Below are 27,631 nucleotides of genomic sequence, written 5' to 3'. Positions count from 1 at the left end.
TCCAAGAGCCTCAGGGTACACCTGTTTTATTTTATTTAGTTATTTAACCTTTATTTAACTAGGCAAGTCAGTTAAGAACAAATTATTATTTATGACGGTTTACCAGAAGGCAACAGGCCTCCTGCGGGAACGGGGTCTGCGATTAAAAATAAATAAAACATGTCATAAAAATATAGGACAAAACACACATATAGGGAGAAGGTAAGAGACCTGGTCGTGTGGTGCCAGGACAACAACCTCTCTCTCAATGTGAGCTAGACAAAGGAGCTGATCGTGGACTATAGGAAAAGGAGAGCCAAACAGGCCCCCATTAACAATGACGGGACTGTAGTGGAGCGGGTTGGGAGTTTCAAGTTCCTTGGTGTCCACATCACCAACAAACTAACATGGTCCAAACACACCAAGACAATTGTGAAGGGGGCATGACAACACCTTTTTCCCCTCAGGAGACTGAAAATATTTGGCATGGGTCCCAGATCCTCAAAAAGTTCTACAGCTACACCATCGAGAACATCCTGACCGGTTGCATTACCGCCTGGTATGGCAACTGCTCGGCATCCGACCATAAGGCGCTACAGAGGGTAGTGCGTATGGCCCAGTACATCACTGGGGCCAAGCTTCCTAACATCCAGGACCTATATACTAGGAGGTGTCAGAGGAAGGCCCAAAAAATTGTCAAAGACTCCAGTCACCCACTCCGGTACAGTACGAGAAGCGGTACCGGAGTGCCAAGTCTAGGACCAAGGGCTCCTTAACAACTTCTACCCCCAAGACATAAGACTACTGAACAACTAAACTAATCAAATGACCACCTGGACTATTTATATTGACCCCCCTTTGTTGTTACACTGCTGCTAATCACTGTTAATTATCTATGCATAGTCACTTTTTTCATTGATTAGATTTTTTAATTTAGTTTATTTAAATATTTTATTAACTCTATTTCTTGAACTGCATTGTTGGTAAAGGGCTTGTAAGTAAGCAATTCACGGTAAGGTTCACACCTGCTGTATTCGGGGCATGTGACAAATACAATTTTATTTTATTTTATTTAACTCAATAAGCTAATGACAATTATTTTACGCCGTATATCCAAAGGCATCTCACCTGCCTCCACTAGTAAGGCACATACAGATGTTGATATAAATGCATATCCTTAAAGCTATATACTGGATTCTGTCCAGCCTCTGAAGCCAAGTCTTTGCCACTGTTCCATAAACTATACACCCGTAATCAATTGTCTTCCTGATCAGAGCTATAAATATCCATCAACGATTGTCTATCAGCATCCCATTCATAACCAGAGACCGAGCGCATAACATTCATCCTTCTTACACTTCTTACATCTTTCCATGTATATCGCTCATTGAACCATAGACCCAAATATTTATACTTAGAAACCCTCCCCACGGGCTGTTGTCCGTACAGAAACAACTGTATATTATCAGCAACTTTTTTCTTCGAGAAGAACAGACTTCGCCACTGACAATTTAAAACCCCAGTCAATTGACAATCTTTCAACATTCACTATAAATTTGATCACGAGACATTCCTTCCCACCTTACAAATAGCTCCATCATCAGCATATAGGGAAGCCCCAATACCCCTCCCTACATTCGAAAACACATCATTAATCATGTTGTGCAAAAAAGGACTGATAGCCAGTGGCGATATAAATATAGGTGGGATGCATGCCAGCAAAGTCACTGCAGCACACAGCACTAAACAATACATTAATTGCACTATAACAGTGACAAACGGTGCCCACAAACGGCCTACGTAAAGCTGTCCCAAAATCTTACCACTGCTACACCTGGCTTTCAGCGGAGCCTTGCCTGGCAGTGAAAAAATGAGTGATTAAATAAGAAGGCCAAAACCCAGTTATATAATCTCCCACCAATACCAAGTATTTCCATCTTAATCAATAGGCCTTCTCTCCGCATAGTGGCATAAGCCTTTTCAATGTAAAAAAAGACAGTAGCCATTACTTCTTTCACGACCAAAGTTTTTTCAACTTCATTGCTCACCTTTACTAATGCATTCAAAGTAGATCTACCTTTACCACATTGACATTGACTCAATTAACCTCTATGTTCCAAGAAATATGACAATCTGTTGACTATCATCTTTTCCTTCATTTTACACAAGTTAGAGGTCAGTGCTATTGGTCTATAACTATCAGCACATGAAGGGTCCTTACCAGGCTTTACAAAAAGTAACATTAACAAACGTTTCCAACCAGAAGGTATAACTCCCTCACTCCAAATCATATTAAATCATTCCTGGAGAACATGTATAGCCTCATCAGGTAAATGCTTAAACATTACATAGCACAACTCATCATGACCTGGGGCTGTATATTCACAGCCTATTAAGGCTGAACACATCTCATGTATGGTAAAAACTGCATCCAAAGAAGAGTCAACAGTATCCCTTTTCTTATACACATTAACATGAGCATTTAAAATCTCACATCTGCATTGCTTATATACTTCATCCAAAGTAACCCACTATGTACCCTAGCAAATGTCTTCCCCAACAAGTCAGCTTTTTCTTTATCAGTTACGGCCATTTTTATACCCATAACCAAAACTGGAATTAGAGTGGACTTACTTCTTCCAGTCATCTTCTTCAACATAGACCATACATCCCCCAGTTCAGTACCCCTGCCTATTGTAGAGCAGAACTGTTTCCATGCATTTCTCTTGACAGACTTAATGATCCTACGTACTAAAGCATTCTTCCTTTGGAAATCAAGTAGATTCTTAGGAGTCATATTCCTCTGCAACACTCTAAGCCATATTTATTTCTCGAATAGCCGCAGTGCACTCTTCAGTCCTCCATGGAACCACCTTCTTTTTCTCACCCACTTCACTTACTGGTACATATAAATTCACAGCACTCAAAATCAGTGAGGTCACAGAGGCAGCACATACAGTACATCAACCGGCCTCTCTAAAGTCAACTCTCCAACAGACTTTAAGCAATGATCACCAAACTTTTCCCAGTCTGCTTTATGAAAGCCCCATCTTCTGAGTGGTACCCTGTCTGGAATAGTAACATCAACGTTCATGGGACACGAAATCGGGAAATGATCACTTCCAACAGTAGAATCATGCATTACATTACATTCACACATTGATGCTGGTAAATGGCTTGAGTGAACACTCTTAATTTATCCACCATATTTGGCTATATTTTATATATTTTTTATTTCACCTTTATTTAACCAGGTAGGCTTGTTGAGAACAAGTTCACACTACAACTGCGACCTGGCCAAGATAAAGCAAAGCAATTACAATATCACAAGATAGAACATTATTATTCAGTCACTGAACAGAATTTGAAGCAAATGATAAAACTATTCTTTGGGCGTTGTACTTTACTATTAACGCCTCTAGGTGGAGTGATGATTTGTTCACAGATTTGATACTATCCGAACCGCTCGTTGTTCAGTTTTTAACGGCGGCTCCTATTTTCTCCCTCTCCAGTTGAAACCTCGTCTGCCCATACCACTTTAAATGTAGGACCAGGACAAGATGGCGGGTACGTAGCCTTTATTTACATTAGCTTCGGGAAAATGCGTTATTAACACTTTTTTTCCGTCCCATATTTTAAAAGTTTCGAGTGAAAGTACAATTAAGCTATCGATTGAGTATCCTTTCATTCCGTTTTTGGTTGTTTTTACAGATATATCTTTGCTCAAAGAGGATTCACAGGAGGAGTTGGACGGATGTAAGTTTTCCCCTCTGTTGTCAGTGTGGAACTCTTACTGCTAGGGGTACTAACTAGCTTGCTACATAATTGCCCTGTCGGCAATGGAGTTCATGGGTGGGTCGTCTGAGTGGGCCTTGGGTATATGTGCTGGACTGTCACCTTTCTTAACAACTTACAGATCTGTTCTTCGATGTGTAAAGAGGTATATTCACATCATACATTTAAATGCTTGCAAAAGTCGTTTTGGAACAGCTAACGCTATGTCACGCGCACGCTGAAGTTGGGTCATAAACTAACCAGCTAGCTAGCAAGCTAATTGGCTAGTTAGCATCTCTCAAACGGCTAGCTATCTAGCTCAGGTAAAGCAGATTACCAGTATTACACGTTTCGATTCACTGCTTTGTATTCAATTTGATTTTGAACATCTCGCACTCTAGGTTCCAAACCTAATCCACCGGGCATCTGTGCACGATAGCTAGCTACCTCAGCGGAGGGAGTTTGTTGATTTATTTTCAAAGACTAGCGTATTTTTATGAAATTCGTTCAGGGCCATTTGACTCTAGTTACTCAACCTGAACCTCCCCGATGTGGAATGTTAATGATTTTGGATTATTTGGTTTGCTAGCCAAACTAAATTAGTATGAAAACATAACTAGCCAACTAGCTATACTGAACACAAATATAAATGAAACAATTGACTATTTTACCGAGTTTACAGTTCATATAAGGAAATCAGTCAATTTAAATAAATCACCAGGCCCTAATCTATGGATTTCACATGACTGGGCAGGGGTGCAATCATGGGAGCCAATCAGAATGAGTTTATCCCCACAAAAGGGCTTTATTGCAGACCGAAATACTCCTGTTTCATTAGCTGTCCAGGTGGCTGGTCTACGAGGATCCCGGAGGGAAAGAAGCTGTATGTGAAGATCCTGGGCTGGCTTGGTTACACGTGGTCTGTGATTGTGATACCGGTGGAACATACTAGAAAATTCACTAAAATTACGTTGAATGCGGTTTATATGGTAGATAAATGAACATTACATTTTTTATCAAAAGTTCTGGTGGACATTCTTGCAGTTAGTGTGCCAATTGCACGCTCCCTCAATTTGAGACATCTGTTGTATTGTTTTGTGACAACTGGCCTTTTATTGTCCCCAGCACTAGGTGCGCCTGTGTAATGAGCATGCTGTTTAATCAGCTTCTTGATAATGCCACAACCCGTCAGGTATTAGCTTATAAATACGCGTTTTGTGCGTATGGAACATTTCCGTGATCTTTTATTTCAGCTCATAAAACATGGGACCAACACTTGTTGCGTTGAATTATTTTTCAATATAGATTTGACGCACCCAGCCGGGCCATATATTTTATTTTTGGAATTTTTACCCCCTTTTCTCCCCAATTTGGTGATATTCAATTGGTAGTTGGTCTTGTCCCATTTCTGCTACTCCCGTACGAACTCGGGAGAGTCGAAGGTCGCGATCCATGCGTGCTCCGAAACACAACCACACCAAGCTTTCTTCTTTACACACTGCTCGCTTAACCGGGAAGCCAGCCGCACCAATGTGTTTGAGGAAACACCGCACAGCTGGTGGCCGAAGTCAGCGTGCATGCGCCCGCCAGCAGTGCCATATTGCAGTAACTAGACACGGTTACAGTACAAGCTAGTTGTTTATGTTGCAAGAGGGTGGATTGCTTTGTTTTAATAGTGCAACATACCTATACAATTGTGAACACAGTCAAAATGCAATAAGTCCACCTACATATAACTACCTTCCTCCCACAGATCCACACCTGCTTTTAAGCGATGTGCATTTTGTCATTTTTAGATGCATTCATTGTAGGCCTATTTCATATGTGTTCTTCTCACCAAATCTGTCGTTTTCACTGTGCCCTTTTTTCTGTTGGACCTTATTCTTTTAACTACTGCTGATATGCTAATAGGTTTAGCATTGTTGCCAAGCTTCTGCCACTACTGCATGTCATGTCATTTTACTTGCTGTTCCTCATCACTGTCACTCACCGGCCTGTCTGGGTGGTGGTGGGTACCTCTCATGCACAATATTTCCAATGTCTTTAATAGTTGGTGTGGATGACTACAGCTCAGAGTCTGACATCATTATTATACCTTCAGCCTTGGACTTTGTATCGCAAGATGAGATGCTGACTCCTCTTGGAAGATTGGATAAATACGTGGCTAGCGAAAACATTTTCAACAGGTAGCTATCCAATGGAACATTATTAGAGCACACACTTTTGAAGACTTACATTTATTCTGGATAATAGTAAAATGGTTCCTTTTTATGCCTGCTTGTTATTGTGTGAATTCCAGACAAATGGTGGCACGAAGTTTGTTGGATACACTTAAAGCTGTAAATGAGGATGAGCAGGACTGTATCACTGTCTTGGAGAGAGTGGGCCGACTGGCCGATGACTCAGGTAAGACCCCATTGCTGAATGAGACGTGTCTGTTTCATATTTGGCGGCTCACTGAATTGAAAACGCCAAACCTGTGTCTGTCGTGTGTCTGCGTGCTCTGGACATGCCCCTATTTCTGTGTCATTAAGTAGCCAGCCTGTTCTCCTTAGCTGGTCACCAGTGCAGAGAGAGGCCTATAAATGTTTGATGGAGCGGTGTATTTAACTGACCGTTTACTGCACCTGGCTGCCATTTCAAATGGGTGAAATGCATTTGGGCCTTACTTTTACAGCCGGTCCCTGTTCAACCCCCCTTGGCCCTAACCCTTCGATGTTTGTAGATCTGTAAGGTGAAGGCATGCTAAGGAATATAGCAGAAGGTGCACCACTGCTTCTACCTATCCAAGTTTCAAATTTTGATGTCATGTGCACAAGTACAGTAAAATGCCATTTTTGCAAGCTCTAAATCCAACACTGTAATCAATGTAGTACTAAAAATAACATACGGTAGAACAAAAATGGGAAAGAAAGTAAGCAATCTACAGGATCACTTCCAATACCATATTTATACTGAACAAAAATATGAACGCAACAATTTAAATGATTTTACTGAGTTACAGTTCATATGAGGAAACCAGTCAATTGAAATAATTAAATTCATTAGGTCCTAATCTATTAATTTCACATGACTGGGAATACAGATATGCATCTGCCTCACAATGGGCCTCAGGATCTGGTCACAGTATATCTGTGCATTCAAATCCATAAAATGCAATTGTTTGTTGTCAGCAGCTTATGTCTGCCCATACCATAAACCCACTGCCACCATGTGGCACTCTGAACACAACATTAACGTCATCTGTGGTTTTCAGTTGTGAGGCCAGTTGGACATACTGCCAAATTCTCTAAAATGATGTTGGAGGCAGCTTATGGTAGAGAAATGGATGTTCCTGCAGTCAGCATGCCAATTTGTATGCTCCCTCAATACTTGAGACATCTGTGGCATTTTTGTGACACAACTGCACATTTTTAGTGGCCTTTCATTGTCCCCAGCACAAGGTGCATCTGTGTAATGATCATGTAGTTGAATCAGCTTCTTGATATGTCACATCTGTCAGGTGGATGGATTATTTTGGCAAAGAAGAAATGCTCACTAACAGGGATGTAAACACATTTCTGCATAACATTTGAGAGAAGCTTTTTGTGCGTATGGAACATTTCTGTGATCTTTTATTTCAGCTCATGAAACATGGGACAAATACTTTATGTAGTCTGTGTAGCCATTTTGTTAGCTATTTATCAGTCTTATGGCTTGGGGATAGAAGCTGTCCAGGAGCCTATTGGAGTCAGACATCGAAGTATTAGGGCCATGGGGAAGTGGTAGGGTTTAGGAAATGGATTGGGTGTTATTAGCTGGGATAACTCAGTTTTTCTTGTACGTTCTCTGAATGTAGGATAGTGGACTAGCAGTGTCCTTGTAAGTGCAGGGCATGATAGCGTAATGCAGTAGCCAGTCAATCACATTTATTTATATAGCCCTTCGTATATCAGCTGATGTCTCAAAGTGCTGTACAGAAACCCAGCCTAAAACCCCAAACAGCAAGCAATGCAGGTGTAGAAGCACTGTGGCTAGGAAAAACTCCCTAGAAAGGCCAGAACCTAGGAAGAAACCTAGAGGAAACAGGCTATGAGGGGTGGCCAGTCGTCTTCTGGCTGTGTCGGGTGAAGATTATAACAGAACATAAGCCCTGCTTAATGGTGCATGCATACATTAGAGCAGCAGCCAGGGCCCTCAACCCTGGAGTACACTGACCAGAGGGGACCTTAGTCAGTCAGTCAGTCAGTGGACATGTTTTAAAATAACTTCATCATGAACATCGTTAAATAAAATAAAAAGTGTTTCAAAGGTGGGTGTGCTTTTGGGCAAGCCTGGGAAATATTCTACTCGATTTATTAGTGGATTGATGTATTTCATTCAAATGTAGGCCTACCTAAATTCACATCAGAAGTTAAGAAAATGTAACTATTTCTGCAGACAATCTCTCTCTGTCAGGACAAATGATATCCTTCCTATGGACAGAGGGGGATATCATTATATTTGTCCAGAGAGGTGGTGTCCCCAAAGTCCTTTTTTAAATGACCAAAGGCTCTGGTTTCATCATCCAGCCAGGGTTCGCTCATGGTTGAACACTTGTGCTGCTGTCTGATGAAACCAGATCATTTTGTTTTTAAAGGGCCTTTGATCTTCAGACTTCATTGGGCCCTTTTCTACTGTTTTTTTAAATATATATTGGATGACCTCTCTCTTTCAGAGCCCACTGTAAGAGCAGAGCTAATGGAGCAAGTTCCTCACATCGCCATTTTCTGTCAAGAGAACAGACCTTCCATTCCGTTTGCCTTCTCTAAATACTTGCTACCGATCGTCGTGAGATACCTGGCTGACCAGAACAACCAGGTAAAGGAGGCGTGTGACAATTCATTACATTATCCCTGTGTTGTTTATCATAAACTCAGCAAAAAAAGAAACACCCTTTTTTCAGGACCCTGTCTTTCAAAGATAATTTGTAAAAAATCTTCACAGATCTTCATTGTAAAGGGTTTAAACACGGTTTCCCATGCTTGTTCAATGAACCATAAACAATTAATGAACATGTACCTGTGGAACGGTCGTTAAGACACTAACAGCTTACAGACGGTAGGCAATTAAGGTCACAGTTATGAAAACTTAGGACACTAAAGAGGCCTTTCTACCATCTCTGAAAAACACCAAAGGAAAGATGCCCAGGATCCCTGCTCATCTGCATGAACATGCCTTAGGCATGCTGCAAGGAGGCATGAGGACTGCAGATGTAGCCAGGGCAATAAATTGCAATGTCGGTACTGTGAGACGCTTAAGACAGCGCTAGAGGGAGACAGGACGGACAGCTGATCGTCCTCGCAGTGGCAGACCACGTGTAACAACACCTGCACAGGATCGGTACATCCAAACATCACACCAGCAGGACAGGTGCAGGATGGCGACAACAACTGTCCGAGTTACACCAGGAAAGCACAATCCCTCCATCAGTGCTCAGACTGTCCGCAATAGGCTGAGAGAGGCTGGACTAAGGGCTTGTAGGCCTGTTGTAAGGCAGGTCCTCACCAGACATCACCGGCAACAAGGTCGCCTATGGGCACAAACCCACCGTCGCTGGACCAGACAGGACTGGCAAAAAGTGCTCTTCACTGACGAGTCGCGGTTTTATCTCACCAGGGGTGCTGGTCGGTTTCGTGTTTATCGTCAAAGGAATGCTGTGACACACCGCCACAGACCATGACGGACTATCGAAACCGACCAGTGTGAGGCCTGTACTCTGGAGCGGGATCGATTTGGAGGTGGATAGTCCGTCATGGTCTGTGGCGGTGTGTCACAGCATCATCGGGCTTAAGCTTGTTGTCATTGCAGGCAATCTGAACGCTGTGCATTACAGGGAAGACATCCTCCTCCCTCATGTGGTACCTTTCCTGCAGGCTCATCCTGACATGACCCACCAGTCATACTGCTCGTTCTGTGAGTGATTTCCTTCAAGACAGGAATGTCAGGGTTCTGCCATGGCCAGCAAAGAGCCCGGATCTCTATCCCATTGAGCACCTCTGGGACCTGTTGGATCGGAGAGTGAGGGCTAGGGCCATCCCCCCCCCAGAAATGTCTGGGAACTTGCAGGTTTCTTGGTGGAAGAGTGGGGTGCCAGTTCTTGCTGTGAGATGTTACATCTGGTGCAGTCCATGAGGCGGAGATGCACTGCAGTACTTAATGCAGCTGGTGGCCACACCAGATACTGGCTGTTACTTTTGATTATGACCCCCCCCTTTGCTCAGGGACACATTATTCTGTTTGTTAGTCACATGTCTGTGTAACTTGTTCAGTTTGTCTGATTTTTAATCTTATGTTCATACAAATATTTACACGTTAAGTTTTCTGAAAATAAACGCAGTTGACAGTGAGAGGACGTTTCTTATTTTGCTAAGTTTACCTGTTCAAATTTTCAGATGCCTGTATATGGCCTTTGACACATGTTAAATGTACACCTATTTAACTTTTTTGAATGGTGAATTAAGCTGCGAAAATAAACATTTCATTGCAACTCTAATATTTTACTAATGTTATTAATAACTTCTATATAGTGATTGTGATGTCTCCCTAGGTCAGAAAGACCAGCCAGGCAGCCCTGCTGGTGCTGCTGGAGCAGGAGCTGATTGAGAGGGGGGACATTGAGACCCTGGTGTGCCCTGTCCTGGTGGACCTGACCGCCCCCGACAGCAACGACGACGTCAAGACCGAAGCCATGGCCGTGAGTCACGTGACCAAGGAGATGTCTGAAATGGCATCCTATTCCCTATGTAGTGCACTACTTAAGTATATTTTTATGGGTTCTGGTCAAAAGTACTGCACTACATAGGGAATAGGGCTTTATTTCTGAAGCACGAGTGTGAGGAAATGTAGTATGGAGCAGTTTATTCGTAACATGATGCTCACGCCATGTTTTTATATTACCAAGCAATCAGTGTGCCACTTTAAGATATGCTACTTTAAAACATTAGCATTTTATGTCATGAGGTTGACCCCTTTGTTTTATCTGACTTGCTATTTACAATAGCTGTGATATACAGGGGTAGGCTGCAGCCAGCATTCAAATTAATGTTTGTCCTCCTGCAGATAGTGCAAGGCAAGAGTATTTCAAGGCTGTCCATAGGACACATGTAGTCTTTTTGTGATGTGGCCAAACCTCCATGCGGTGTGAGGAGGATGCTGACAGACTTGATTTTTTTTGTCTGTAGATCATCTGTAAGATGGCCCCCATGGTGGGCAAGGACATCACCGAGCGCCTCTTCCTGCCCCGCTTCTGTGAGATGTGTTGCGACTGCAGGATGTTCCACGTACGCAAGGTCAGTAGAGTCTAGGGTTGTGTTCATACGCCACCAAATGGATGAAAACCAACCAATACGAGGGACTACCTGAAATTGTTATGTTACAATTTTTTACGCTTTCTGTTGTGCCGTAATGAACACAACCCTGGATTAGACCACTCCCAGGCAGTGTCTATGGGGACTGAACACACTCAAACAGACTTTCTCACATGTAGTATTGGTCTTTTCAGCTATTTTGTTTAATGTATTGTTACATCTGCGTCGGCTTTGAGTCAATGTTTTAATGTTTGTTTTTTGTGTGTTTTATGGCAGGTTTGTGCAGCAAACTTTGGCGACATTTGCAGTGTTGTCGGAGGAGATGCGACAGAGGAACTCCTGGTACATGTTGACCTCTTTTGGTTTCATTCTCACCCAAATGACTTGTTAGCCTTGTCACACCAGGGTTTACTCACATGATAATCTGACAGTCAGAAGCTACTATGGCTCCTAATGTCGTTCCCAACTGCCACTGTATTGTCAGTATTTTTCTGCACTCTGTGTATTGTTCTCTGTTGCAACTGTTTTGTGGCATTGAGATTGTAGCAGGTGACACATTGACTCTCTCTCTCTCTGTGTGTGACTCCACTTGGCCCTGTGCGACAAGGAAAGGGCATTTCAAGCTCTGACTAACTGCATTTTTTTCCTTCTGCCTTCCCTTTCTCTCCCACCTCTTTCCTGTCCAGCTGCCCCGCTTTTTCCAGCTCTGCTCGGACAACGTGTGGGGGGTGAGGAAGGCCTGTGCTGAGTGCTTCATGACCGTTTCCTCGTCCACCTCGCAGGAAGTGCGCAGGACCAAGCTCTCCTCGCTCTTCATCAGCCTCATCAGTGACCCCTCCCGTTGGGTGAGCACTCAACAGAAAGGAGGATTTCTGCCATTTGGCAACCCACAACCTGAGGGGTATCTTACGAAGCAATCTAGATCTACTCTGGGTTTTCAAAAGCTAACCAGCTTGTTAGCTTGACATTCCAGTTCAGGTTTCATCCGTACGACGACGGTGGATATTGCTCGTCCAGCCTGCCGTTTCACTCTAGCAGGCTTGTAACTGCATGTATGTTGCATGTGGCTAGTCGAACACTGAACTCTTCATTGAGACGATGCTGAACATCGATCTATGGGCGAGTCAGTGCCACATTTAAATTTGTGCTGAAATTAAATGAAAGGAAAGTTTTATATTGCAAATTCATCAGGCGATGGTGTGAAATACGCTTGTTGAAGTGCCGACTTTGGTGTGCTTATTAATGCACAACCAGCTTTCCCTTATTCCTACCGATAAAATGATTGAATTCCTTAAAGGTCTTTCTGTGCGTGAAGTTTAAAATGCGTTCTGTCATCACTAAATCTGTAATAAAACCTTTTTGATTTAATGAAATATTTAATCAGTCTTCCTCAAATGAAGGGGATGATGATGCAATCTTTGCAAGAGGGAGGGAATCTGATTTCATTGGTCCTCAACTCATCATGGCTCAGTCATTTTTATTCAGGTTAAGTGGAGTTAGCCTTCCCCGGAGCACGTTAGTTCTGAAGAATTCGTTGCCATAGAAATTTACCTGACTAAAAAGTCAGCCACTTTCGTATGACCTGTTACCATGTGTTGAACACAGATTTGACCAAAGTTACCTCGCTAACTCTTCAAACCTGCTTCGTAGGATACCCCTCTATTGGTAAATACTGTTAGCATAGGCATTAAACATTGACCTGGGGCTAGAATGCCATTGTTCATGCTGCAGGTAAGTAACTTTTTAGAGAAAATGTGTTTTGCTGCGAGGCCTGGTGGTAGTAGTGATTATTTAACAATAGTTAGCCCAGTTTTCCCACCATTATCGAAAATTGACAGGGTGTTTTTTAAATATTTTTTTTAAGCACTCAGCCTCCTTATTTGAACTCACAGCTTGGCTACTTCTCTACAAGGGGGTCTGCTAAATGAGTGTAAGTAAGTGTCGTACTCATTTGTTCCTGGACCTCTTGTCTCTTACTGTGTGTGTGTCTCAGGTGCGTCAGGCTGCCTTCCAGTCACTGGGCCAGTTCATCTCCACGTTCGCCAGCCCTAACAGTGTGGGCCAGTACTTCAGAGAGGGGGAGGTGGGCGAGTGTTACTGTGTCCACCCACAGAACAGGTGCAGCCATTGTTGGCCTTTTTGAGCAGGCATCTAAAAGGGAATTTACATGAATGGCTGGATCCTTTCATTCTGAAGAAAATCCACCAAGCTTGAGATTTGAACTGCTTTGTTTGTAACTAGCTTCCTTTCTCTCCCCCAGTACTGAGGAGAAACCACGGAACCCGGACACTACAGACCCCTCCCTAAGGGCTAACACAGAGAATTACTCTCAGAGGCAGGGGGAGGACTTGCCTGCATGTACAAATGGCAACCAAGAGGAGGGTTGTCCACAACAGGACTGCGTTTCGACAGGCCACCTGGGGGAGGGGGTGTTGTGCCGGACAGAGGAGGTAGGAGGAGTGGATGTGGCAGAGGAGGGGGGTGGGGAGCAGGTGGCGGACGGTGGACCGTGCTGCGAGGATGCCGACATAGTTCCAGAGTGCCTCTGTGGCGAGAAGAGCAAGAAGGAGCCTTCCTCGCTAACCCCCGACTCCTCCGACAGAGTAGCGGCTCGGGAGGAGGAGGAAGCCCCTTCAGGGGATACTGAGAATGAGCCACAGCCACCTGAGAAGCACACAACCTCTAACGAGAAGGATGACTCACCAGCAGACATATCTGAGCCTTCATCTTTGTCTGAGCCAGTAGAGGAATCCCCCTCTGTCAGTCCTCAGGACAGTATTCCCGAGCAGGAGCTCTACAACTCCTTCCACTTCTGGAGGATGCCCATCGCTGAGATGGACCTGGACATTGAGCTGCTCCAGCATGGGGAAAGTTGCCAGCAGGAGTCTCCCAGTTATGGCTCCTCCAGTCACGGCAAGACTAAGGCCTCGGCACCCGTCCTGGACCGGAAACAGCTGGAAGAGTTGATTGAAAACCTGGAGCCTCATATTGATGACCCTGACGTGAAAGGTGAGCTTTGTGTGTGTCTATGAAGCTTTACTTCACTATTAGAGGTTTACACTACAGCTATAAGCTGCTTACTTAAACACCATATAATTTAACTCGAGGTGGTTATTTTGGTCACTGTTGAAATACGTGGGGTTGTGTCCATTCAGAGACAGTGGCTATTAGTGTGTTGTAGGCTGTATGTAATTCCGTTAGGAAGAAGTTGTCATGGAGTGTGAATTCCCTTGGGCAATAAAGTGACAACCTGTCTTTTCCAAGCTAACCCCAGCAATGTTTCACAGGTAGTTTTGGATGATAGCGCTCAGAGGCTAGCCCTATAGGCCAACGCTTTGAGAGGTTGGACCTCGAGTCCATTTAACTGTGTTATCGATGGAAGGAAACCCTTGATGTCGCTTTGGCATGTGAGGTTAGCACTGAGGTTAGCAGCCTGCTGGCGCCTGGTTATTCTACACAATACAAACGGGAGGATATTTTTGGGCCCGATTTTGAAAGGGACTGAGAGGCAGTAAATAGAAAAATTGTGAGAGGTGTGTACTGGTATATCAATGTCATGAATCACACAATGAAACTAAGGGCCTTGTCAGAGGTTACCAAAAAGCACCGGAAAGAAGCTTCAAACTAAAGCTGTTGTTTTATGACTGAAACGGCTTTTCCTGCAATCCTCTTGTATTTGTCAGCCTACTTGTGCTGCCTGTAGATGCAATCCATCATACTGCATGGAAAGAGAACTCAACTCATAGGCCAGGCCTATACTACAGATCACCACTGTGTGGGAAATACCATTATAGCAGTTCAATTCCAGAGTCTCCTGAGATTTGCCGTTTCTAAAATGGGGCACACATGACTTTAAATCTCTACATGATCTTGCACTAGTGGCATGTAAAAAATGCATTGGTTTGACGAACAATGCATATTCAACTTGGTTGTGTTAGGGTTGGGCGGGACCCAGATTTTCATACTGTTTCTGTACCATATGGGGGGTGTACAGTATTACCAAATGTGCGCAGAAGGGGTGCTATTTCAACAAATGGCTGGCGCACTGAGCTGGATATAAATTGACACATCTTAGATTTCTTATAGTTCTACTTAATTTATAGTTATAAGCAGTGGCATAGCAAGCACCTCCACAGCCCCTGCGAGGCGGGATTGCTCCCAACCCCAAAAAACATGCGCACATACAGTACCAGTCAAAGGTTTGGACACAGCTACTCATTTAAGGGTTTTTCTTTTTGACTATTTTCTACATTGTAGAATAGTAGTGAAGACATCAAAACTATGCAATAACACATGGAATCAATCAAAAAGTGTTCACCGAAAATGTATTCAAGGAGGCACATTGATGACAGCTTTGCACACTTGGCATTTCCTCATGAGGACCACCACAGGAAAGATCCAGAGTTACCTCTGCTGTGGAGGATAAGTTCATTCCTTACCTGCACCTTGGATTGCAGCCCAAATAAATGCTTCAGAGTTCAAGTAACAGACACACCTCAACATCAACTGTTCAGAGGAGACTGTGTGACTCAGGTTTCATGGTTGAATTGCTGCGAAGAAACCACTCCTAAAGGACACCGATAAGAAGAGACTTGCTTGGGCCAAGAAACATGACCAATGGACATCTGTTCTGAGTTCCAAATTTGAGATTTTTGGTTCCAACCACCGTGTCTTTGCGAGTAGGTAAACACATGTGTGGTTCCCACCGTGAAGCATGGAGCTGGTGTGGTGGTGCTTTACTGGTACTACTGTCTGTGATTTATTTACTTTGAAGAATCTCAAATATTTTGGGATTTTTGGTTACTACATGATTCCATATTTGTTATTTCATAGTTTTGATGACTTCCCTAGTATGCTACAATGTAGGAAATAGTATAAACACAGAACTGTTGAATGGGTAGGTGTACAAACTTTCGACTGGTACTGTATATTTCTATACAGTGCCTTCGGAAAGTATTCGGACCCCTTTACTTTCCCCACATTTTGTTACGTTACAGCTTTATTCTAAAATGTGTTAAATAGTTTTTAATCAATCTAGTAGAATATGCAGTGATACGTTGAAATAATTTGCCCATAATAAGAGCATCTAAACTAAAGGCTTTAAGGAAGTGGCTGCTGCGTTCATATACAGTCGTGGCCAAAAGTTTTGAGTGACACATTGATTTTCACAGTCTCCTGCCTCAGTTTGTATGATGGTAACTCCAGAATGTTATGAAGAGTGACCAGATTAATTGCAAAGTCCCTCTTTGCCGTGCAAATGAACTGAATCCCCCCCAAAAGCATTTCCACTGCATATCAGCCCTGCCATAAAAGGACCAGTTGACATCATGTCAGTGATTCTCTCGTTAACACAGGTGTGAGTGTTGACAAGGACAAGGCTAGAGATCACTCTGTCATGCTGATTTGGGTTGAAATGACAGACTGGAAGCTTCAAAAGGAGGGTGGTGCTTGGAATCATTGTTCTGCCTCTGTCAACCATCGTTACCTGCAAGGAAACGTGTGCCGTCATCATTGCTTTGCACAAAAAGGGCTTCACATGCAAGGATATTGCTGCCAGTAAGATTGCACCTAAATCAACCATTTATCGGATCGTCAAGAACTTCAAGGAGAGCGGTTCAATTGTTGTGATGAAGGCTTCAGGGCGCCCAAAAAAGCCCAGCAAGTGCCAGGACCGTCTCCTAAAGTTGATTCAGCTGTGGGATCGGGGCACCACCAGTACAGAGCTTGCTCAGGAATGGCAGCAGGCAGGTGTGAGTGCATCTGCACGCACAGTGAGGCAAAGACTTTTGGAGGATGGCCTGGTGTCAAGAAGGGCAGAAAAGAAGCCACTTATCTCCAGGAAAAACATCGGGGACAGACTGATATTCTGCAAAAGGTACAGTGATTGGACTGCTGAGGACGGAGGTAAAGTCATTTTCTCTGTTTGGGGCATCCAGAAAAAAGCTTGTCCGGAGAAGACAAGGTGAGAGCTACCCTCAGTCCTGTGTCATGCCAGCAGTAAAGCATCCTGAGACCATTCATGTGTGGGGTTGCTTCTCAGCCAAGGGAGTGGGCTCACTCACAATTTTGCCTAAGAACACAGCCATGAATAAAGAATGGTACCAACACATCCTCCGAGAGCAACTTCTCCCAACCATCCAGGAACAGTTTGGTGCCGTACAATGCCTTTTCCAGCACCTTGCCAAAAGGCAAAAAAGATAAGTGGCTCGGGGAACAAAACATCAATATTTTGGGTCCATGGCAAGGAAACTCCTCAGACCTTAATCCCGTTGAGAACTTGTGGTCAATCCACAAGAGGCGGGTGGACAAACAAAACCCCACACATTCTGACAAACTCCAAACATTGATTATGCAAGAATTGGCTGCCATCGGTCAGGATGTGGCCCAGAAGTTAATTGACAGCATGCCAGGGCGGATTGCAGAGGTCTTGGAAAAAAAAGGGTCAACACTGCAATTATTGACTCTTTGCATCAACTTCATGTAATTGTCAATAAAAGCTTTTGACACTTATTGAATGCTTGTAATTATACTTCTGTATTCCATAGTAACGTCTGACAAAAATATCTAAAGACACTGAAGCAGCAAACTTTGTGGAAATTAATATTTGTGTCATTCTCAACTGTTGGCCACGACTGTAGATGTCACCATAGTCTAGCACCGACGGTGACTGAATAATCTGCTTTCTACTATCTACTACAAACTTTGATCATTTGAATCAGCTGTGTAGTGTTGGGGCAAAAACTAAAACGTGCACCGCTTGGCGTCCCGAGGACAGAGTTAGGAAACCCTGCTATAGGAGAAGCCCATTTTGATTCTCAGCTTTTTAACTAACTCATCAATATGCATTTTAAAAGACAGCTTTTCATCTGTCCAGATGCCCAAATATTTGTAAGCAGGCACACGATCAATACTGATACCCTCCAAAGTACGTATGCTTAAATCGGCAGTTATTTTTGTTTATGTGCTCTAGAGAACATGTATTTAGTTTACCAGCATTTACCTCACTTCAGGTCAGTGTTTCTAATACAATATAGGCATAATGTATTTCAGATCGAGCCGGGTCAACCGTGGGGGAAATGGCATACACAACAGCATCATCGGCATGATGGTTACAAGTTTGTACAGACAAGTCAATATTGTTAATGTAAGAAGTACAGGACTCAGAATCGACCCATTTGGTACACCTTTCATAATATCTAGGAATACTGGATACACAATACAGCTGAGCTATCTGACGCCCAGATAAAGGCCTACTGTTGTCTAATGAAGGATGTGTAAATACGGCACAGAACGCCTGTTTGACTGACACACACACAGGCCTCAAAGTTTATACACTCTCATCCATGTCTCCTTTCCTTCCCTCCCTGCAGCACAAGTGGAAGTCCTGACAGCTGCTCTGAGAGCCACCACCATGGACTCTCACCTAGAGGATGCCTTTCTGGAGCCCCGGGACAGCAAGGGGGGACACCACCACGACAACCCCTTTGGAGTGCACCAAATGCCCCTCATAGGAGACCACTCAGACATGGAGGTGAGGGGGAATGGGTGGTGGAGACCTACCTTTTTGGGGTGGGGGGGGTGATGTCACGCCTTTTAGAGAAAAGGGTACAGGGTTGTCATGTTTGACCGTGGTTAATCTTGTTGTGTATCTGTGTAGAGCCGAACCTCGACCATGCAGATGAGCCACGGTGATGACTCTGAGTTGAGCGACAGCAGCTTCAGTCCAGAGGATGAGAAGAAATCCAAGCATCAGGACGTGATCCCCCAGGCCCTGCTGGACCAGTACCTGTCCATGACAGACCCTTCCAGAGCCCAGACGGTGGACATGGAGATCGCCAAGCATTGTGCCTACAGCCTGCCTGGTGTGGCCATGACCCTGGGCAGACAGAACTGGCACTGCCTCCGGGATACCTACGAGACCCTGGCCTCCGACATGCAGGTAGGTCTACACTCTTTCTTTCTACGTCTCCCGTACACACGCCCTCTGTCAATTCCACTGTACACGTTTTAAAGTGGAAGTGTTTTTCTCGTCAAATGTTCGACCTAAGGCGGTGAACACATTCAGTAGAACGCAACATTATGAGACTTTTTACATAGAAATGTACATAGATTGTGTAGAACCTCGCTCACTTGTAGATTTGATTCTATTCAGATCAGCTCTAATGGCAACGTTTCTACAGTATCTGAACTAACCCCTAGTGTGGTTAGCATGTAGCGGTGTAATCCCCTGTGCTCTGTCACTGGTCTATTTCCAGAGACAGGACCTAGACTGGAGCATGGGGCAGGTTTACTACTTATTTCTGCTGCTCCTCCAGCACCTTTTTTTTATTCGTTTCTCCAAAGCCCCATGTGTGGATCTTATTTTAGCTTGTTGGGTTCCCAACTGCAGTTCTCAAAAACAAGCTCCTGTCCCTTCACCATTCAGTCATCAACCCCAGATTTTGCATGCCTGCAAAGGACCACCTTTTTCCTCAGGCGCTGCAGCCCAAAGGGCTTGACTCCCCCACCCATGTGAGGCTTGTGTATGCGTCTGCTGCTGTCTCCACCTGGCCGCTCCCTGTGTTCCACACACTCTTACCAGGCTTTCCGTTAGGAAAATGTAGAGCTGGACATTTGACCTGCATCATTTTAGTCTACTGGTCATTTTGAGAAATTTACCGGACCCATATGCATTGGGTGCGTAACCCGTTTAGGGCATCCACCCACAGTGTTTAGACTGACAGAAATCAGATTTAGATTATGGTCATTCATATTAACAGAACATGTCAAGGATGCAATGATGTCCAGTCCTTACCTAATTCTGATGCACACTTTGAAGACACTAGAATAACTGTCCACATTTACTTTTCCTCAGCCAACAAGATGAGTAATGAACAACAAAATCACTAGGCTATGCCAATCTACTATCCCCCACAGTAGAAAAGTTGACCTATTCCATTGGTCAGCTTGTTGAGAACGAAATGGCCTATTCCTATCAGACTTTGGGACAGTTGTGGGATGATAGATCCCAAATTCATACAACCAGTAGCCTAGGCTACATTTTAAAAAACAATTAGTCTGCAGTAGATCAGAACCTTTATCTTATTGTTGATAAACTGTTATTTATTCACATTATAAGCGCACGAGACGGTAAGCTATGCTCAAATGTTTGTTCCATAATGCAATTAGCGGGAAAACTCTTCAAAAGAGCTGTGGTTTCATGTGACAGATGAAAATATCTATTAGAAATGTAGAAAGAAAGGAGTATCTAATATGCAACAACTACATGGGTTGCTAATACGACTAGGATTGTGCCTTTGGCTACAGGACAATGAAAGTTTAAAAAAATATATAATTTCCTACACAAATATGGTCTGATTTGGGCAAGGCTACTTTGATGCAAGGTAAGACATGCCTCGTATGTAGTAAAACCGTTCAGGTTTAAAACAATTATGTTTTCAAAATGCATACTGCCTTTCACTCATTGCAAAGTGGTGTGTGACGCACTGATGAAGCCTGTTTTCCGTTGCCTTTGCATTTGCTGTTTGAGATGCTGTAGCAGCAGCTCTCGCGCTGACAGATTTTCTGCTCAAAGGGTCTCTGTATTCTGTACGTGTGATAAAATAAGATGCGTAACGAATATACTGTACATGCGCCAATTTAATCCCACTAAATTGTGCAAATGAGCCTATAGGCAGATTTTAAAAAATTGCATGACCAGTCAATGTATTTCCATCAATGAATAGCCAAAAGCATTGTTTCGCAATGGATTTTTTTTGTTCTTCTCCTGGACAATTGGCCTGGTCAATTTGATCAGCTTTTCGAACGGAATCCCTGAATCCCATACACCTTTAACACATCTGGGCCTGTCTGGCCTCTAATATCTGTCCCTCTCCCTCCCCCAGTGGAAGGTGCGTCGGACGCTGGCCTTCTCCATCCATGAGCTGGCCCTGATCCTGGGGGACCAGCTGACAGCAGCTGACCTGGTGCCCATCTTCAACAGCTTCCTCAAGGACCTGGACGAGGTGCGGGTAGGGGTCCTCAAACACCTCTACGACTTCCTCAAGGTCAGTCAGCAGATCAGTGTAAAGAATTAATATTGCTCAAGAGTACCATCTCTTCTTAGATCTTTGAATTATTGGAATGGATAGCTAGCCTGTCATTGCCCAGCGGTTGTCCCATTCATATCCCTGCTTTCTGTTGATTTATCAATTGGTTGACTGCAGCAGAAATGTTTCTACTGTTCCAAATGGCTCATATTTCCAGTAGTGCTGCTGTGCGTCATGATGATGTTCTGCTGTGTGGTCAAAGAGCCTCTTTCACCCCCCCCCTTTCATCCTCTATCGCTCATTCCTTCCCTTGTTCTCTGTCAGCACTCACCCTGTCCCTCTCCCTCTAGCTGCTGCACCAGGAGACGCGGCGTAAATACCTGTACCAGCTCCAGGAGTTCCTGGTCACAGACAACAGCCGAAACTGGCGCTTCCGATCAGAGCTGGCTGAGTAGGTTATCCGTCTGTTACCACACTTTATTAATCCACTGATTTTTCCCTGTGAACTTAGTTGTCACACATACCTTTTACCACCCAGACAAATGGTGGTAGCCCTAGGTATTGTTTACGCTCTCAGACCTACAGTAAATATGAGTGTCAGTTGTGCCAATGCCTCCCTTTACTGTGTGTAGGTGAGAGTTAAACATAGATATAGCCTTTTGAAAGATTGACTCTTGGTGACATTTGGTTCTCTGGGTAATCTCTCTTTTTGAAAGCTGACCAGTGAGTGACCTTCCCCTCTGTGTTCTCAGACAGCTGGTGCTGCTACTGGAGTTGTACAGTGGTCAGGATGTGTATGACTACCTTCGTCCCCTGTCCTTCAGCCTGTGTACGGACCGAGTGTCCTCTGTACGCTGGACCTCCTACAAACTGGTACGTCACCCAGACAGCTCCCTCCAAAATGGGCTCCGTCCTGTTTTTCTGACTTTCTGTAAAAAAAAAAATCTGGTCTCACTTTTTTTGTCTTGTAACATAATTGAAATGGACTTGTAGCTTTTCATGTTGGGCCATTTATATTTCAAATAAATATTTTCCCCTTACCACTTCCACACATGAACATCTCATGTTTTGGTAAATTATTATACACTGAACAAAAATCAAATGCAACGAATTGTTGGTCCCATGTTTCATAAGATTCCAGAATACTATATATGTACAAAAAAAATTCTCAAAGTTTGTACAAATAAGTTCTTGTTTGTGAGCATTTCTCCTTTGCCAAGATAATCCTTACAGGTGTGACATATCAAGAAGCTGATTTAACAGCATGATCATTACACAGGTGCACCATATGCTGTGGACAGTAAAAGGCCTCTCTAAAATGTGCAGTTTTGTCACACAACCGATTGTCACAGATGTCTCAAGTTTTGAGGGAGTTTGCAATTGGCATGCTGGCTGCAGAAATGTCTACCAGAGCTGTTGCCAGAGAATTGGATGTTCATTTAAGTCTGAGATTAATCCCTTTTGTGGGGGATAAACTCATTCTGATTGGCTGGGCCTGGCTCCCCAGTTGGTGGGCCTATGCACTTACAGGCCCACCGATGGCTGCGCCCCATAGCTTAGGACCGAATTAATTTCATTTGACTGATTTCCTTAGTTTGTAACTCAGCAAAATCTTTTAAATTGTTGGTTTTTTATATTTTTGGTGTGTTTAAATAAAATAAAAATGTATTACCTAATACTAGTCAAAGTTTGGACACCTGGTTTGGGTTTTTCTTCATTTTTACTGTTTTCTACATTGTAGTATAATAGTGAAGACATCAACTATCAAATAACACATGGAATCATGTAGTAACCAAAACTTAAACAAATCAAAATATATTTTTATATTTGAGATTCAAAGTTGCCACCCTTTGCCTTAATGACAGCTTTGGCATTCTCTCAACCAGTTTCACCTGGAATGCTTTTCCAACAGTCTTGAAGGAGTTCTCACCTATGCTGAGCACACAGGCTTCTTTTCCTACACTCTGCAGTCCAAATCATCTCAAACCATCTGTTGGGTTGAGGTCAGGTAATTATGGAGGCCAGGTCATCTGATGCAGCACTCCATCACTCTCCTTGATCAAATAGCCCTTACACAGCCTGGAGGTGATCATTGTCCTGTTGAAAAACAATGATAGTCCCACTAAGCGCAAACCAGATAGGATGGCGTATCGCTGCAGAATGCTGTGGTAGCCATACTGGTTAAGTGGGCCTTGAATTCTAAATAGATCACAGACAGTGTCACCAGCAAAGCACCTCCACCATCACACCTACTCATCAGACCAAAGGACAGATTCCCACCAGTCTGATGTCCATTGCTCGTGTTTCTTGGCCCAAGCAAGTCCTGTTCTTATTGGTGTCCTTTAGTAGTGGTTTCTTTGTAACAATTTGTCCATGAAGGCCTGATACAGTTGATGTTGAGATGTGCATTTTACTTGACCTCTGTAGAATTTATTTCTGCTGCAATCTGAGGCTGGTAACTAATGAATGTATCCTCTGCAGCATATGTAACTCTGGGTCTTCCTTTCCTGTGGCGGTCCTCACGAGGGCCAGTTTCATCATAGTGCTTGATGCTTTTTGTGACTGCACTTGAAGAAACTTTCAAAGTTAATTTTCCAGATTGACTGACCTTCATGTCTTAAAGTAATGGACTGTTGTTTCTCTTTGCTTATTTGAGCTGTTCTTGCCATAGTATGGACTTGGTCTTTTACCAAATAGGGCTGTTTTCTGTATACCGTCACAATACAACTGACTCAAACGCATTAAGAAGGAAAGAAATTCCACAAATTTGCTTTTAACAAGGCACACCTGTTAATTTAAATGCATTCCAGGTGACTACCTCATAAAGCTGGTTGAGAGAATGCAATGAGTGTGCTAGGCTGTCATCAAGGCAAATGGTGGCTACTTTGAAGAATCTAAAATATATTTTGATTTAACACTTATTTGGGGGGGGTTACTACATGATTCCATGTGTTATTTGATAGTTTTGATGTATTCACTATTCTACAATGTAGAAAATAGTGAAAATAAAAACACTTGAACGAGTGTCAACTTTTGACTGGTAGTGTGTGTGCGCATCACACATTTGAGTAATTCTGCAGACGCTCCTATCCAGAGCGACTTAGTGCACTCATCTTCAGATGGCTAGGTGGGACAACTACATGTCGTAGTAAATTTAATTTTTCCTCGAGTAGCTATCAACAATGTCTGTATTCCTTTTGTGCATTGTCAGGTGAGTGAGATCATCAGGAAGGTGGCGTCGTGTCAGGTGCTGCTGGCAGACTTCCTGAGTGAGCTGGTGGAGAAGTTCTGCCACTCCCATAAGTGGTCGGGACGACAGGCCTTCACCTTCGTCTGTCAGGTGAGGACATCTTCTCTTCATGTTCGTTATTATTCTCGTCTTCTCCTGACCTATCAAACACAATCATCCAGTAACTACAAAACAGGACTTTCTACCTTCGCTCAACCCTAGGGTGATTTTGTAAAATATCCTAAAAATGACAATCAAATATGTTCGCCTGTATTTATTTCTCATAAAGTAAGATCATGACACTCAGGTAAAACATGGCTGACATCTGGTCGTTGCTGGGATATCTGCCAAGATTTAATGACGTTTTTTATTAAGGTCAGTTTTATTGAAGAGCCTTTTAGTTTCCATTCTACAATATTATACCGTGAGTGGAGTGGCGCTGGTAGCGAAGAGGACACTGTTTTTCAATGGCCCACTTGACAGTGTACCAAGCACTTTATTTGATTATATGAATGGCCCCATTCTCCATCCCACAATGTCTCTTGTGTGGGAGGACAAAGAGATCATGATGCCTCTGAGTGTGTGCGACTGAGAGGTCAAGTGTGTGTGTGCACACTTCCTTTTGTTCGGTCTCACACATGGTCACATGCTCCCTGTATGTCTCAAACACACTTACCTTCTGCCACTCTCTTGCTCTCAACAAATACACACTCTGACCATCCTCCTTCTCTTTTTGCCTGTCAGCTGGTAATTGAGGATGACTGTGTGTCGTTGGAGCAGTTCTCAGAGCACTTGCTGGCCCCTCTGTTACAGCTGGCCTCTGACCCCGTGGCCAACGTCAGGGTGCTGCTGGCCAAGACCATCCGCCAGAGCCTGATGGAGAGAGGTACATGCATACACACACACTGGCATGTTGAGCTTACCAATTCCATAGTTAGTACAAGGACAACAAGCAATTATGACTTAATTTGTTGTGTATTAAACACAAATATATATATTTTACACGTCACTCAGTAAGGCCATTCTACTGCCAATGTTTGTCTATGGAGGTTGCATTGCCGTTTGCTTGATTTTATACACCTGTCAGCAACCGGTGTGGCTGAACTAGCCGAATCCACTAATTTGAAGGGGTGTCCACAAACCTTTGTGTATATAGTGGGATAAAATAGACAGACTAAAACCACCCTATGTAATAGCACAGATAAAAAGGTGTCAGCAGGTCTTTCTTATAAACGTCTATAGTTTGAGGCCCTCAAAGCGTAGTATAAGCTAAAATAAACGTACGATAAAGCTAAAGATGATGAAATGCTATTTAGCAGACACTTTTATCCAAAGCAACTTAGTCATGCGTGTATAGATTTTACGTATGGGTGGTCCCGGGAATTGAAACCACTACCCTGGAACCACTATCAACTCAGATTTGATTGCTGTAACGCAGGAATAATATTTTATTTTTAAAGCCACTTTATTAATCCCCAATGAGGAAACACGGCAAAGACTGCATCTGTAGTGTTACAACATATGTTAATGTTCTCCCAGATTTCAGCAGCTGAACCATTATCACACCTGTCCTCCATGTTTCTTTGTTGTCCCATGCAGAGTACTTCCTGCATTCTGCCAACTCCCACCAGGAGGCGCTGGAGCAGACCCTGGTGGCTCTGCAGATGGACCTGGACAAGGACGTCAAGTACTTTGCCAGCGTTCATCCTGGGAGTACACGCATCAGCGAGGACGCCATGAGCACCACCTCCTCGACCTACTGAGCCCAGAGCACTCCCACCCATCTCTCTAAACACACACACTCCATCTGCTCTACTGAACTCAAGCCAGGTAGGGGCCGAGGGCTTGATGTAAGCCCTCTTCTACAGGCACTTAGACTTCCATACATACAACCACAAGCGAAGGACCTGCGCAACAACACAAGTTGCCAGAATGCAGTGCAGCACAACTCAACTCACTACAATTTTTTTTTTTTTTTTTTGTGGTTTGATTATATATTTTTTGCCACAGAAGCCTTAAGTGTCTTCCTTAAATGTGAAAATACTTGAATGTCCAGATGGATTTGGTGAAAAACACAACACATGGAAAGAAACGCACAGGAAACGGAGCTATAAGGACCATTTCTCCCCCCCCGGCTCCTCGTTCTCTCACGATAGAATCCTCCCGACTTAGTGGAAAAGCCAGTATCTCACAAGCTTTATGGAAGCACATAGCAGGATGACTTTATCCAACTCAAAATGTTTAAACAATGTTTCTGTAATTGCTTTCCTCCTTTTTGATACTGTATCCTGCATATCAACAAAAAACATCTGTACTATCACAGCCTGGCAGTGGGGGAGCTGTCGGTGGGAAATGCACAGTTTGGAATACAGGGCTCCTGCATCCATTGTTTTAACTCTAGTGCAGCACATTGTTGTACCCATAGACAGAGGTCCACCCCCTGGCATGCAGGGGGGGGTCCTGTTGTCAATGAAAAATAACTATTGTATTTTTTATTAATATTATGGCTGTCTGTTTTGCGGTGTTTAAGCAAGCAGAGATCCAATTGTAAAAGGTCAGCACACACTCACTTGAAACGGGGTATTTTAACCTGAGAATAAAATACTGCGACCCCCCCCTTCCGTTCTCCTTTTTGCTTTGTCCCTCTCCCTTATACCCTACCTGTACATATCTCTAGTAACCTTTTTCCATTTTGATCATGAATAGAATTGTGATACAATTTTGTTCTGTTTTACCTTTCTCAACATGAAATGAAATAAAAAGCAGGCACTAAAACTTGTAGATGTATTTGGTTTGTGTGTAGAGGGATGGGGACTGAGGCTCTGGAACAGATTTCTCATGACTTAAAGGGGAATTTCACTCAAACTATCTTCTAGTATGTGTTTCATTAGTCCACTGTTGATAGTCCCAAAATGACTGCTGACATGCAAAACAAGATATTGGGACATTTTGAAGAAATCATCATGGTGATGTGGCTGGAGACACTTCTTAAAAGAACCAATATCTTGACAACTTGACTGCTGACATGCAAAACATTTGAGTAATATTCCTTTTTAAGGCTAAAGAAGATTTTTGTGCACAACCGGTGCCATGCCTTGGCTGGGGTTCAGATCGTGGATTATAGGCATTGCGGTTTTTAAAGGCAATGTTTGTGAAGATCCCATTTACGGTAAATGCTGCATGTCGGCTCAATCGGAAATTGCCTTAAAGCTACAATGCCTATAACCCGCAATTGGATTGAATCCCGACACTTGTCAAACTATGGTTACAGAAGTAGGGTCTCAATTCCAATC

At 43.4% G+C, this 27,631-nt stretch overlaps 1 protein-coding gene across 9 annotated transcripts; it reads left to right on the top strand.

Moving 5' to 3' along the window:
• Positions 1 to 3,413: 3,413 nt before the first annotated feature.
• On the top strand, positions 3,414 to 27,117 carry LOC112227785 (serine/threonine-protein phosphatase 4 regulatory subunit 1). Of its 9 annotated transcripts, none has more exons than XM_024392666.2 (19): positions 3,414 to 3,546; positions 3,691 to 3,735; positions 5,855 to 5,939; positions 6,053 to 6,159; positions 8,450 to 8,592; positions 10,322 to 10,468; positions 10,956 to 11,063; positions 11,358 to 11,423; positions 11,768 to 11,926; positions 13,075 to 13,199; positions 13,342 to 14,090; positions 18,452 to 18,612; positions 18,739 to 19,020; positions 20,966 to 21,127; positions 21,460 to 21,560; positions 21,862 to 21,982; positions 24,321 to 24,449; positions 25,083 to 25,224; positions 25,938 to 27,117. In XM_024392666.2, exons 1-19 carry the CDS (start codon positions 3,540 to 3,542, stop codon positions 26,099 to 26,101), a joined length of 3,003 nt encoding a protein of 1,000 aa, XP_024248434.1. In that variant the 5' UTR covers positions 3,414 to 3,539; the 3' UTR covers positions 26,102 to 27,117. The 9 variants fall into 9 exon arrangements, with proteins under 9 accessions (XP_024248434.1, XP_024248433.1, XP_024248439.1 ...); XM_024392665.2 differs by having other exon boundaries at positions 5,804 to 5,939; XM_024392671.2 differs by lacking the exons at positions 3,414 to 3,546; positions 3,691 to 3,735 and adding an exon at positions 3,798 to 3,919.
• Positions 27,118 to 27,631: the final 514 nt, after the last annotated feature.

Source organism: Oncorhynchus tshawytscha, linkage group LG29 (assembly GCF_018296145.1).
Source record: "Oncorhynchus tshawytscha isolate Ot180627B linkage group LG29, Otsh_v2.0, whole genome shotgun sequence".
Classification (NCBI taxonomy): domain Eukaryota; kingdom Metazoa; phylum Chordata; class Actinopteri; order Salmoniformes; family Salmonidae; genus Oncorhynchus; species Oncorhynchus tshawytscha.
Note: the sequence above shows the minus strand (reverse complement) of the source record. Positions and strands in the feature narration are given on the sequence as shown.

Bases quoted from the DNA above. Each gene is read 5' to 3' on its own strand.
- LOC112227785 (XM_024392665.2), top strand. The intron at 21,561-21,861 runs GTAGGTTATCCG...CTGTGTTCTCAG, and splicing joins TTCCGATCAGAGCTGGCTGA to ACAGCTGGTGCTGCTACTGG. The intron at 25,225-25,937 runs GTACATGCATAC...TGTCCCATGCAG, and splicing joins CCAGAGCCTGATGGAGAGAG to AGTACTTCCTGCATTCTGCC.